The sequence below is a fragment of the Helianthus annuus genome, chromosome 9 (assembly GCF_002127325.2).
Source record: "Helianthus annuus cultivar XRQ/B chromosome 9, HanXRQr2.0-SUNRISE, whole genome shotgun sequence".
Lineage (NCBI taxonomy): Eukaryota > Viridiplantae > Streptophyta > Magnoliopsida > Asterales > Asteraceae > Helianthus > Helianthus annuus.
Window position 1 is genome coordinate 138,439,030 of NC_035441.2, and position 14,620 is coordinate 138,453,649.

A 14,620-nucleotide genomic window follows, 5' to 3' on the forward strand; every position below is an offset into this window, starting at 1 on the left:
TTATGGCGAAAAGGAGTTTTCCGACGACCTCAATAACTGGAGCTTTTAGTAGAAAAAGGTTTCTAAAGGTCCGTAATAAGGCTACAAAGAGATTTGGGACGAAAATGTTGAGTTTTCTGGTAAAAAAGGAGTTTTCCGGCCAAAAACAGTTTTTCCGGCAACAAGAGACTAACGCCGTTAGGGTTCTGTTAGTCATGGTCCATTTGAGACCGGTATGTTAATATTTTTTATGTTGAGATTGTTGGAGGTCAACGATGAATAGTTGAGATTATTAAAATTCAATATTCATTCATTTTACAGGATATAGGTAAGGTTGTCTACATCTTACTTTTCACGAACCAACCGCCCCCTTAATTCTTTCATAAGGTCCGCAAACTGTATCCACTCCAATGTGGACCTGGGCCCACGTAACCAAGCCCATGCCCAAACATTTCCATCTTCTAGTCTGTCTCTTATACACCTTCTCCTAACCAGCTGTCCAACCGTCTACCCATAAGTAAACATTATTTCCAGCTCCCACTTCAGCCACTATATGATCTTTTAGTGATAAATTGAAGGCTGAGAAAACTTTTTCTATTGACACCATATCTTCCCATACGCCACTACTTTTGTTTTTTTGTTTTTTGCTGGAATAAACTGAACCGCAATCGAACTTATGTGAACCGATTTGACCACTTTAGTCCAAAGTGCTAATAGATTTTCATTAAATTTCCACCACCACTTTGCTAAAAGTGTCAAATTTGCATTCCGAATATCCCCACCCCCAAATCTGCATACTTTCTTTGGAACCGTCATCCTACGCCATGCTATCAATCGTATTTTGCTTCTCCCACCTTTCTTACCCTATACGAAGTCTCTCCTTACTGCCTCAGGATTATAACCTTTTTGGCGCCAAGAACAAAGACAAATGATAATAATTCGACAATGCACCCAACACCGCTTTTGCTAATACTATTATACCTGCAAAGTATAGACATCGGGCCTTCCAATAGGATAGCTTAGCATTAAAACGGTCCACAATATGTTTTCAATGTTTCACAAGTTTCATATTTGCCCCAACTGGCATCCCAAGAAACGAGAATGGTAGCTCCCGACATTACTATTTATGTTATACGCCATGTTCTCCACTTCTATCTCACCAACCCACACTCCATAAATGAAAACATTCAAGTCTTTTTCCTTCCACTCATTCCCTCCACTCTACATGTATTGGGCTTTACCCGGCGGAGGCTTGTTCCAGTTCGGCCCAACAGAGGCTTTGGGCTCGTATCAAGTCCATAGTCCACCCAAATCAACCAATGGCACTCTTTTTTTATTTTTGGAATATTGGATTTTAATGATCCCAACTATTCGTCGTTGGCCGCTAACAATCCACACTTAAAAAATAACCACTGACAATCCCAACTATTAACAGATTGACCTCCAATGGACCTGACTAACAGAACCCTAACACCATTAGTCTTCGGTTACAAGAAAAACGTTTTTTTTTTTTTTTTTTTTTTTTTGTGCCAAAAAAGGTTCTTAAAGGTCCGGTTTAAGGTTAAAAAGAGGTTTGTGACGAAAATGTTGTGTTTTCCGGCCAAAAAGTTGAGTTTTCCAGCCAAAAAGAAGTATTATGGCGAAAAGGAGTTTTCCGACGACCTCAATAACTGGAGCTTTTACTAGAAAACGGTTTCTAAAGGTCCGTAATAAAGTTACAAAGAGATTTGGGACGAAAATGTTGAGGTTTCTGGTAAAAAAGGAGTTTTCCGGCCAAAAACGGTTTTTCCGGCAACAAGAGACTAACGTCGTTAGGGTTCTGTTAGTCATGGTCCATTTGAGACCGGTATGTTAATATTTTTTATGTTGAGATTGTTGGCGGTCAACGATGAATAGTTGAGATTATTAAAATTCAATATTCATTCATTTTACAGGATATAGGTAAGGTTGTCTACATCTTACTTTTCTTAAAACCTATCTTAGTTTTGCTATTGGTCGAATTTCCTGAGTATGATGTTGGTGATGATTCATTTATTTTTAAACTTTTAAGGCATGTTTGGCTAATCTTTTTGAAACAATTATTGACTTATTGGCTTTTTTCAAAAGTCTTAAGCTACAAAATGATATTTGGCAATGACGGTGTATATGAGGGGAAAAGTGATTTTTTTTTCTAAAAAGTCATTCAATACTGACTTTTCCAAAAAGTCAATAAAAAGTTTTATAAGCACTCTCAAACACCACCTTAGTTAAAACACAACTTAAAGGATTAATTAAAGGATCAATTAGTCAAAGCCCGTTATATACTCTTATTAAATCAAATCAAATCAATTCTAAAAAAAATAATAATAAACGATCAAAACATATATTCTAAAAAATAAAGGAAAATATATATTCTAAAATTTTGTTAAAAAATATATTCTAGAAAAATAAATGAAAATATTATTGTGTGATGTATGAACCCTTCAGGTATACAAACTAAAACCCTAGGCTCCCTTCCGGCAAGTGCGGAGCAAAGTCGGTCCCGTTAAAACCACCATCTTCATCATCATCATATTTCGCCACCGATGGATATCGATTTCGGCGACCTCGATGCTCCATCCAAGGCTCCGGCTCCGAAAGCGGGGAAGTTCGCCCCTAAAAACTCCAAGTTTAAACCCGTCGCTAAACCCAAAACCGAACCCGAGCCATCCGAAATCAAACCCATAACCGTTCCTAAAGTGGAGCTTGATGATGACACGCCCATGCCGCCCTCAAAGCCTGAAATTGATCCACCTGTTCATAGTGAAACTAACGGTAACGAAACCAATGGTAGTGTGAAAAACGATACTGATGATATGGAACTAGATGATAATCAAGAAGAAGAAGGAGAAGATAAAGTTGTTCGAGAAATTGATGTTTTCTTTACTTCTAATCATGCTAATTCTAAGGTTAATATCCACAATTTTATTATTTCTATTACTGTAACTATTAGAATTTGCAAATTAAGTAGTTAGGGTTTCAGTTTACATTCGTTATGATAAGAGGCATTAATTGGTGTGATCTACTGTGTTTTGCAGCTATATGTTTTGCAGTATCCTTTGAGGCCGCATTGGCGCCCTTACGAGCTAGATGACAGGTGTTCGGAGGTATGTGTTCGATGCTTATTGTATTTATAGGTTAAAAGATGTTGAATAATTTAATTTTTGTAGGTTAGAGTGAAACCGAAGACTGCTGAGATGGAGCTTGATATGTCTGTTCAAGCGGATTCGGAGAATTTTGATACTGATGTTGATCTTGACAAAGTAATGCGGAAGCAGGTCTGTTTTTGTTTTGTGGATCTGTTTTTGTGTCTTCATAGTTCTGTAACTTCTTTTGTAAATTGTAATATGATGTTTTCTTATATATTTAGGTATTGTCGACTGCGTGGAGGCCGCCGGTAGCAAATGGTTACGCTGTAGGGATTCTGATTCGTAACGAGGTGTGTGTTTTGCGTTTTCTGATCACGTTTACCTTTTTATGACAAGATTAGAACTTAGAAGAATTTTGCACGTAAGTAGTTTAGCCGTTTAATGAAAGTTGCATATTTCTGTAATGATGGAGTTGCTGGTTTCACAATTCTTTTGCAGTTATACCTCAAACCCGTTGATGCAGTTGTGCAGCTACGGCCTTCAATGCAACATCTTAAGCATCGGACCACAGCTATGGATGAGGAGGTTGTCAAGAAAGAAAAATCTGTAAAGCAAGTCAAGAAACAGGTTTAGTATCACCTTGATTTTTTAGGATTATGCAATGTGTTGTTTCTTGTGTTGTCGGTGTCTTTTATAATCAAGGAGCAGGGGTAAATCATTAATGCTAGTCAATAACCGACAAATTGAGGTCTCCTCTGTTATATTATAGTTATAATTATGACATCATATGATAGTATGTTGAATAGTACCCTTTTTTTGTTGAAAGTCGCATTCCGTTGCCTTTTTCTATTTTAACTTTTTACAACACGCTGTACCTAAGATATGATGATTTCAAACCCAAATCATATCATATGTACCTAAGATAGATATACCATTTACAAAGGTGTATGTTACTATTTTTTTAAATGAAAGAATAACAGACTAAATGTGTTAATGTATTGCTCTATCTTTAACCAAAAACCGAGTGAGTTTCTGGTTTATATGATGTTTTACTTATTCAGGGTAAGCCACCAGTAGCTGTAACTGAGCAAAACACCGATGCTACACCTGAAGAGGTATTAGACCTTTCATGTTGTTTGTTTAGCCTCAATAGTTTAAATATAATTTTACTTCATGTTGGTGTCTTATCTTTTTCAGCAGTGGATTCCTCTCAAGTACCATGGAGAAACGAGTCCGTTGTCATATCGATACATGGAAAATATGGTTGCACGACAAGATTGTCACATACAATTTTCCATGAATCAGTATGTCACCGTATTGAATTTAGTCAATTTCCATCATTTAAGAATGCGCGTATCACTTACGGTTTGCTCTTTGTTATGTTGGTTGCAGGTCTGATTATATTGACTCCTTGTGTCCTGCAACAAGTGGCAAACCCAGACCTAAAGGGTCATCTCTAAGGTGTATATTTTGTTCCTTATATTGTTATGCTTGTTATTGCTGTCATTACAGTACCGCCGGTACGTAACGCACACATACACCCATTATAGTTATTGCCATTTCTTGGTTGATTTTGTTTCAGCGCATTGCTCAAACTTCCACTTGAAGAGCGTTTTAAGAGACGCCTTGTTGAGGTTAGTGTAAATTATGTCTGCTTCTGGATATGCATTTCGCCAAAGTTTTTGTTAAATAGTTAGCTTCCAATTCTACCCTTACAATACAAATAGTTTTAGAAATATACATATACTGCAGTTTGATGGTAGGAGACAATTGAGGGCAGACTGTGAAACATTATCTCTATATAAAAGAAGAGAAGTTGAATAGTGTCAATATGCTAACATGAGCCTTAGGGGCTTTGCTAACTTGAGTTTTTTTTTTTTTAAGTTTAGTGGGAGGCTTTGCTTACTTGAGGTTTTTTTGGTGTGTTTAGTGCTTTGCTAACTTGTGCCTATTTTTTTAAAGAACTAAACCAATAGCATTACGAAAAAACACTTTTAACTTCCGAAAAATTTAAAACGAACTGAACACGCGCAGATACCCTTTTAGACATGTTTTTTAACTTTTTTTTTCGTTTGCTATAAAGAGTGCACCGAAACCGACCAAGTTCCTATCGTTTTCTTTTACGTTTACCTTTGTTGTTTACCTTATTGTTTTATCTTTTTTTTTTTATTATTATTTTGATGTTTAGAGAAGAGCCACGACGCAAATAGCATTATCACATTTTGATATCATTTTTGTTTGATTTTATGAATTTATTCATCGGTTATCTTGGTGTGCGATACGTTGGCAGCAAATTCCAATAGCGTCCCGGTGCAACGCGCGGGTGACTACGACCCTAGTGACTAATTATTTTAGAAGTGAACATTGACATTTATAGTTTCATTTACCTGGATTAGGATCAAATACAAAGGATCCTAATTGTAAGAAGTGTAAGAAGGATTTATAGAGTGACAAGTGTCCAATAACCTAAAAAAACCCACTACACAAAAAAACCCACTACAAAAAAAAAAAAAAAAAAAAACCTTAAACATCCACCACCACCAAAAACCTAAACCCCCCCCCCCCCAACACACACATCACCCACCCTAAAAAAATATATATATATATATATATATATATATATATATATTTTTTTTTGCCGAGGGGGTGGGGGGTGGGTGTTTAGTTTTTTTTAGATTTTTTTTTTAGGTTTTTGTGGGGTGGGGGGGGGGTTAGGTTTTTTTGGGGGGGGGGGTTAGGTTTTTTGGGGGTTTTTTTGTGAGGTATAGTTTTTTTTTTGTTTTTTTTTTTTTTTTGCCGGGGGGTTGGGGGGGGGGGTTTAGGTTTTTTGGTTGTGTGTGTGTGTGTGGGGGGGGGGGGGGTTAGGTTTTTGGGTGGTGGGGGGGGGTGGGTGTTTAGGTTTTTGGTGGTGATGTAGTGGGTTTAGTTTTAGGTTATTAGACACTTGTCACTCTATAAATCCTTCTTACACTTCTTACAATTAGAAGACTTTGTAGAATAACTTGACCCTCGTTTACGTTATGATTTTTCAACAGGGGCCTACAGCAAATCGATATACTGCTCTTAAACACATAGCTCCAGATGCTAGTGATGAAGATATTTTCAAAGTCCTGAAGGAGCATGCCGTTTTGGTTCAAGGATGGTGGGTTGCAAAACCTAAATTGAAGTTTTCGACTGCCGGTGGAAAGGATCTTTTACTCAGAAATTATGCATTGCTTCAGTTAAGCAGAAATCCTATTTTTCAAGAAGGGAAGCTACCGAGACAAACCGGACTCAGCGAACTTGTGAAAGTCGTATTGGATGAGTATGCTGCAAGACGAGAGTCCTTCAGGGATTGGAAGTTTAGAGAGTGTCCCGATGAGTCGTTTATTAAAAATTATCCCGACATTGTTAAGGATCAGAAGGAAAATTGGGATCGTGTGGAGCCAGAGATAATGGCACGTTTATATCCAAAGAACCTGAAAACTAATATCGGTGATAGGCGTCCTTTAGCGTCAAATAGTACTAACGCTGTTGCACCAAAAACCGCAACTGTACCACCTTCTAAACCTGTAATTCAAGATGAAACTCGAGAAGTATTACCCAAGGCCCTTCAGAAACTTTTCCACGCTTACAAGGTTTGCAGGTGTGTTTTCATCGCAATTTAATATTTAATGTATTAACTAGTAAATTTCAACCGCGCATTGATGCGGCGTCAAGACGTAAAGTAATGCGAATTTTTATTGTCTAATGAAAACGTACTATATTTGATCTGACTCGTTTCCGAACAAAATTTACGTCAAAACGTAGATCAACTGAAAACGTACATAAAAATAAGCACGAAATGTTTTATATTTGACCCGACTTACTTCCTAAAAGAACTACGTTGAAACGTAAGAAAATAGTGTCTTTTAAGTTAAAGGATGGTACCGTGTTGCGGGGACGTCGAAACGTAAAGTAACTTGAATTTATACCATCCATTGGAAACATATTATATTTGACCAACTCGTTTCCAAACGGCATTTACATCAAAACGTAGACCAACTGAAAACGTACATAAAAATGTGCGTGAAAACGTATTATATTTGACCTGACAAAATTTACGTCGAAATGTAAACCAACTTGAATTTATACACACGTGCATGTATACAAATAAGCACTTAAAACTCGAGGGGGGGGGGGGGGTCAAAATGACGTTTTATGAAGTTTTTAAAAAGTTAAGGGGGTGTAACTGTAAAAACTGAAAGTTAAGGGTTCAAAGTAAAAAAAAAAAGACTAAAATCAACAAAGAAAAAAAAGAGACTGTAGCTCCGATGTGACGGAGCTATAGTAACCCAATTTGTTCTTTAATAATATTTATAATATAATTATTTTTCTAAAATGTATAAGAATGTGTTTGTGAGCATCATTTACTTTAGTATGCAAGTATAAGAAAATGGTTCATTTTCTTTGATATTACAACTATAGAAGTCATTCGTATGAAACTTTTATTTTGCCGGATTGTTTTTAATGATGTCAGCATCAACCAAATACGCCAACGATTGCGTGACATGGCAACAGCAGTTTCTCAAGAGACACGGAAGAACCCCCGAGAAGTCAAAGATGCAGTTGCTGCAGCAGATGCACCTCTGGAAGAGCTTCAAAGAATCTTAACTCAAATTGCTGTTAACATACATGGATCTTTTGTTCTAAAATCATCACCCGATCATCCTCAATACGATGAATTGAGGTTTTTTTTTTTTTTTTTTTTTTTTTTTTTTTTTTTTTTTCTAACTTCCGTCAATAAACATTATTCGGTTTTGTCATGATTAGGTGTGATTAAATTTTCTTATATTTTTTCTCTATACTAGGAAAATTGTCATAGACCTTTTTTTAGCTGAAGGGCCTGGAGGGAAGCTCAAGAAGGCCAAAATTTCTGCTGCTGTCAAGGAGCAGCTGAAAAGAGATATGACTAATAATGAGTATCAAAAGGTGATATTTTTTCGTGTGAGTTTTTTTTTTTTATTATTTTTATTTTTTTGCTTGGCTTATTTGAGTTGATGTTAAGCTATTGATGATGGAAACGCTTTGCTCTTTGCTTCTTGTGTTTTTAAATTTCAGGTTTTGAGTGAACTATGCGTTTCACAAAGTACTGGATGGGTTTTGAAGAGTGGGGACAGTCCAACATAAATGTCTATGTTTCCCATCTTGAAAGGTACAAATCATGTGACTAATCTGGCATCACATCCCAAAACATTGATTGTTTCTTTTCTGTGTTTCCAGTTGGCGGGACTGCATCCATTTGAGCAAGTTGTCGCTGGTGCATTGCGTTATCTGTTACAGGATTTATCGGGAAATGAGTAAATATGGTTTATCAAACTTGCCACCATAGAGCTAGTAACAACAGGTTGTTTCATCTTTTTAGTACATTCTGTTGGTAGATATTAACTCCTTTCTGTCAAGGTTACTCGTTTTAGGAAAATAACAAAAACAATTCTATTGTTCATGCTTTCTTATACTCAGCTTGTTGCTTTTCATTTACATGTTTGATAGCCCGAATGTGTGGTTGACCGGTTGATAGTATTTTCTTTCGATGGCCTGTTATTCTTGTTTTGGTACACTTAAGCTCTAAATCGAAATGGTCTCAACTTGTAAGAGGATGAGGTGATAACATCGCACTTTATGCCTTTATGGTATGGCTTTTAACACATTTTTGTCTGGAGTGAAGTTTTATTGCAGTTATGTTCGCAAGCAACCTTTAGTAGTTTTGCTTCTGTTTTAATGTTTTGCTATTGATGTGATTTTTAATGGGTTCTAAGCATTATTGTCTTCATCTATAGTTCAACATTACTGTCAATCTAATTTGATGTTAATCAGAAGCGCTTGGTTATATTATGAACATATATATTGTCGAGGGAGTTAAAAGTATGTTTTCTACTCTCTATTTATGCATTTAGCTAAAAGTATGTTTTCTACTCTCTATGAGTTAAATGCTTGGTTGGTCCCTGTGGTTTGCAAAAATTGCAGACTTGGTCTTGGTGGTTTACTAATTACACGCGTGGTCCCAAAAGTTGTCAAAAATGCACTCGGTTGGTCCCCTGACTTAACCTCTGTTAAATTTCTCAGTTAACTATGTGTGAAATGACTATATTACCCCTGAAAGCCAATCATCTTCTTCAACCTTTAACACCCACCCCTCCTCTGTTGCAACTTTATGGAAAATCAATTGTCCCCTTTTAAATTGTTTTCTTCAAGTGACTTTGGGTCAAAAATAAATTATTCGACTAAAGTTATTAAATGAGAAACAACAGCCCTTCTTCGAATTCTTTTCTAACTTTGATTTGGAAACAATCAAGAACATAAAATTTAGAAGAACAATGATTTATAGGATATGAAACCAGAAACAACAGGGTTTCTTTTACTAATTGTGATCCGAATGAAAACAATCAACCTCGTTCAACTGGTTTCTCTCTTCAACACCAATGTTTCAAGAAAAAAATAAACCCGTATGCGAACACGAACAAAAACTTGGTCGCCGGTTTCAATTTATTCAACCAAAAAGTTCAGAACAAGATAACAGCCTTCTGCCTTTGACTTCTTGAATTCGCAATTGACCCTTTTGGAATTGTAACAACCCTTTGCCTTCTTAATTTTTCAAACTCTTGGTTCTGAATCGATCTAATTTTGAATCAACTTCTTTTCGTTTCTGATTCTTCGATTTCTTCAAGACGATCCATTTTCAAAAGGCCAGATGCTGGTGTTGACCAGATAATAAATCGATATAATTTCAAGACTTAATTTTTCGAACTCTTGTTTCTATCGACCAGAGAAAATGTGATACAGGTGTCGTGGAAAAGGGTAGGGCTGCCGGTGGTCTGCGGCGGTTATTCAGAGTGGTGAAGGTGTGTGAAAGGTGGTGCAGGTGACAGCCGGCGGTTGAAGACGATGGCCGGTGTCGATGAGGGCTTCAGGTTGGAGTCGGAGATGGCTGAGGGCGGTGGTGGTCGGAAGAGATGGGCGGCGGAGAAGGGAAATCTGAACCGGCGACGTGGATGAGTCCGGCGGTTGATGTGTGGAAGAAGGATTAGAGATGGAGGCTGAGAAGATGGAACAGAGGAGGGGGTGGGTGTTGGTTGAAGAAGATGATTTGGCTTTCAGGGGTAATATAGTCATTTCATACATAGTTAACTGAGAAATTTAACAGAGGTTAGGTCAGGGGACCAACCGAGTGCATTTTTGACAACTTTTGGGACCACGCGTGTAATTAGTAAACCACCAGGACCAAGTCTGCAATTTTTTCAAACCACAGGGACCAACCAAGCATTTAACTCACTCTCTATTTATGCATTTAGGTATATGTGATCACGGATGATAGACTATCAGTGTACTTATGTATGTATTAACGGGTTATGTTTTCTACTCTCTATTTATGCATGACGGATCACAGACTATGAGTATATGATGAAACAGTGGTTAACCAAGGGTGGTTAATTCACTGGTCTCGTCAAGTAGGGTTAATCCCTTCTTTCCGAGGATCGGTGACTGGATCGTCCGCTTGATCTGTCTCCTGCACAAGGAAACACATAGTGACTCGTAACAAGGAGGATGGGGAGGGGGGGGGGGTGCTCCTTGTTACCATTCTTCGGCGGGAGAATCAGTAATTTGCTTGAGAGCAAAGTGTGTGATAGTAGTATGAGTGAGAGAGTTTGATAAGCGATACCTCAAAACCTGGTCTGGGATAGGTATATATAGCCGAGGAGTGAAGGAGGGTAATTGAGTGGCTAGACTGACAACGCGCAACCCTTTGCAGGTGTGTCAGGCTCGTCGGTCACGGAGGTGATGCCACGTCCCACTGCTGCTGTCAGTCTGTTGTGCCAGTGTTGCTTTCGTGTGGGCTGACAGGTAACCGTCATTGGTGCCACTTGTTGTTAAGGTGTCAGTCCCACTTGCTCTGTGTATAGGATGCAGTGCCAGGCCGCATCGCTACCCGCGGTAACTGCGGTCGTTTCCGCGTCCTTCCTTCGGCCAAGATGTGTACAGGATGCGGTGTTAGGTCGCATCGCCGCATGCGGTAACTGTTTTGTTACCTAGATCCCTTGTCGTGACGAAAATGTTCATACGATGCGGCGTTAAACTGCATCGCTATGTATGACATCCATTTTCATACACAAGGTAAGTCTTCTCATCACTTGACCGATTGGATTCGATAGCTGCGTTCGCGCGTGCCCGCACGGACGCAGATAAGTTCTTGCTGATGGGAGTATTTGATAAGGGTGATGGTCACTCGCGACTGCTTTGGTGCGAGATCTGGGACCATACCCCTTCGGTATACTTATGTATATATAACAACTACTTATGTATATATAACAACTGATGGGTTATTTCAATGCGTTGTAGTGGCTCGGTTTTAGATAAAACATATATTAAAAGGTAGATAGAAAAACACGTCGCAACAGTATATTTGGAATTTTACAACAAAATTATATTTGAAAAGAAACAAAATACCGGTTTCGATAGACGTTGTTCGGTTGGTATTGCTTCGTTTAGTTACTAGTACCAAGTATGGTACTGACAATTAGTATAGTTTATGACACAAAATAGAAATTATTTTGAGTACAACTGCATCGCAATGCCACATAATTTTGATCGGTATCAATTCAATTTCTTACGGTACCGTCATTTTTAGTAACCGAAAGAGAAGCTAAAAATTAAGTTGTAATATGTCAAAAAGTATAGAAGGCCATAGAAATGAGAATCGGTATCAGTTTGTTTCGGTTCGTTACGTTACGGTACTGGTATAATACCAGCGCTCGCTATAGCTTACGATACCAATATATATATATATATATATATATATATATAGGCTAATTATAAGGAGAAAACCCACTCCAGTTGACTAAACCCAAGAAACCCACATATGTGGCTAGGATTCAGCCACATCACATCTCCCACATTAATGAGCGAGGGGTATATACGTCATTTTGCATATGGCAGAAAATGTAACAGGCACATCACATCTCCCACATTAATAAGCACTCTCTCTCTCTCTCTTCCTTTTTAACATAAAATGACGTACATCTCTCTTCAATTGAAAGATCTCAAATTCTCATTCATCTCTCTTCTCTTACACACTTTTCCCTCTCTCTCTTTATATCTTTATCATCTAATTCATTTTCAGATCTTGAAGAACTTCATCCAGATCTAAAAGTGATATGAATCCAAAAGATGATCCAGTTCAAAAAATCATCATCCAGATGCTCCAGATCTAGAAGATCATCATCCAGATGTTCGATGTTTGAACATGATATTCCAAATCTAGAAGATCCTACTCCAGATCCGGTTGAAGATGATCGATGTTGAAGATGATGTGATGGCGGTTCGATGTTGAAGATGACCCCAAAGATGTTCGATGTATAAACATGATGTTCCAGATCTAGAAGATCCTCCAGGTCCATAAGTATGTCTGTTTTCAATTTTTTTTTCAGATTTGCAATTTTTTGCGTTTTGTAGTTCTTCATTTTTTTGTATTTTTGTAGATCTGCAATTTTTTTCTGGATATGTTGTTTTTTTTTTGTTAAAAAAGATGAATGTTTTTAATTTCTTGATTTATCAATTTTTTAATTTCTTGATTTATCATTTTTTTTTTGTATTTTGTAGATCTGCAACTTTGTTTTTTGTTCAAGAAGATGAATGTTTTTAATTTGTTTTTTGTTGTGGTTTGTGGATCTGCTATTTTTTTTTGTTCAAGAAGATGGAGGTTTTTAAGTTCTTGTTTTATGGGTTTGTTGTTTTATTATTGATTGCATCAATTTTTTGTGTAAAATTTGTTTCAGATCTTGTTCAAGAAGGTGAATAAGTATGGTTTTTTCATCTTTGTTTGCAAATCTACACTTTTTTAGTCTGAATTTTTGTTGTATTTTGTGGATCTGCAATTTTTGATTATTAAAAAAAATGAATGTTACATTTTTTCGTGTTACATAAATAATGCACGTTACTGAAAATAAAGTGTGTTGTGTTTCTGGCATAAATTGATAATTAAAAAATGCATGTTACATTTTTTCGTGTTACATAAATAATGCACGTTACTGAAAATAAAGTGTGTTGTTACACTTTTTTAGACTGTTGTTTTTATTATTGATTGCATCAATTTTTTGTGTAAAATTTGTTTCAGATCTTGTTCAAGAAGGTGAATAAGTATGTTTTTTTTTTCAGCTTTGTTGCAAATCTACACTTTGAAGATGATGTTTTAGATGTTTGAAGATGACGTTTCAGATGTTGAAGATGATTCAAAAGATGTTTGATGTTGAACATAGTTACGAAATGTAACAATCAAAGAAAAATGCATGTTACATTTTTTCGTGTTACATAAATAATGCACGTTACTGAAAATAAAGTGGATTGTTACACTTTTTTAGACTGTTGTAAAAATAAAGTGTGTTGTTACATTTTTCCCAGATTATTGTAAAAACAAAGCGACTGTTACAGAAAAAAAGTGTCTTGTTACATTTTTTTGTGTTACAGAAATAATGTCCGTTACAGAAAATAAAGTGCATTTGATCATGTAAAAATTATATGTTACGTTTCTGTGTAATATTTTATGTTATAGAAATAAAGTGTGTTATTACAAATGTGGCATAAATTGATAATTAAAAAATGTATGTTACATTTTTTATGTAATAAAATACAGATGTATATAAAAAAGAAACAAAATATCTGATTTATATAAAATGAAAAAACATAATTACACCAAAAGAAAAAAAAATCTGACACATGGAAGTAGAATTTTCCCATTTTACCCTTCTAGTACATCATATATATTTAATATTGAGAGAAAGGGAGAAAAAGTAACACATATCCCAAAATTAATCTTAGCCATCCATGCATCATAATCAATGGTTGTTATTGGGTTTTCAGGGTTTAGTCAACTGGAGTGGGTTTTCGATTTATCCTTGCCCTATATATATATATATATATATATATATATATAGGATAGGAGTTGGCCAGAAAGTCCAAATTTCCTAAAAAGTGTAAAAAGTCATAAAACACCATAATGTCAACCATAAAACACACCAAAAAACCCACAAATAATATGATGAAGATTACTAAAACATCATGTATGTGGGTTTTGTATTGTGTTTTAGATGTTGAGGCTCTGATTGTGGAATGACAAATATTATTGTGTTTTATGTTGTTTAGCATTGTGTGTTTTATATTCATAGTTCTACGATGGTGTGTTTGAAGTTTTTATGGACTATTAGAGTTTGAATATGGTGTTTTAGTAATATTCATTCTATTATTTGTGAGTTTTAGGTGTGTTTTATGCCAGAAATTATTGTGTTTTATGACTTTTTACACTTTTTAGGAAAAACACACTTTCCGTAGGATCCCCATTATATATATATATATATATATATATATATATATATATATATATATATATATTGAATACAACTTTGTTCTCAACCAAATTCATTTATTTCTTTTAAGTTATAGAATGCAAGTTATTAGAGTATAATGGGTAAAATTGAAAATAAAAATGTCTAATTGTTCATCGCAATGTATTTGTCACATATATA

The 14,620-nt window shown here is 36.0% G+C and overlaps 1 protein-coding gene and 1 long non-coding RNA gene across 3 annotated transcripts; both read left to right on the forward strand.

The window, feature by feature from the left end:
• The first annotated feature begins 2,394 nt into the window (after window positions 1–2,394).
• On the forward strand, window positions 2,395–8,643 carry LOC110878944 (DNA-directed RNA polymerase III subunit RPC5). Of its 2 annotated transcripts, none has more exons than XM_022127340.2 (14): window positions 2,395–2,906; window positions 3,036–3,104; window positions 3,168–3,275; window positions 3,368–3,436; window positions 3,585–3,713; window positions 4,148–4,201; window positions 4,284–4,390; window positions 4,479–4,547; window positions 4,669–4,720; window positions 6,122–6,711; window positions 7,585–7,794; window positions 7,916–8,036; window positions 8,166–8,259; window positions 8,328–8,643. In XM_022127340.2, the coding sequence occupies exons 1-13, from the start codon at window positions 2,544–2,546 to the stop codon at window positions 8,232–8,234; spliced, it is 2,010 nt and encodes a 669-aa protein (XP_021983032.1). In that variant the 5' UTR covers window positions 2,395–2,543; the 3' UTR covers window positions 8,235–8,259; window positions 8,328–8,643. The 2 variants fall into 2 exon arrangements, with proteins under 2 accessions (XP_021983032.1, XP_021983033.1); XM_022127341.2 differs by having other exon boundaries at window positions 4,287–4,390.
• Window positions 8,644–11,998: 3,355 nt separating this feature from the next.
• On the forward strand, window positions 11,999–13,672 carry LOC110874740. Its single transcript, XR_002556182.2, has 2 exons — window positions 11,999–12,501; window positions 13,257–13,672. It is a non-coding gene; the product is annotated as an uncharacterized LOC110874740 (long non-coding RNA).
• Window positions 13,673–14,620: the final 948 nt, after the last annotated feature.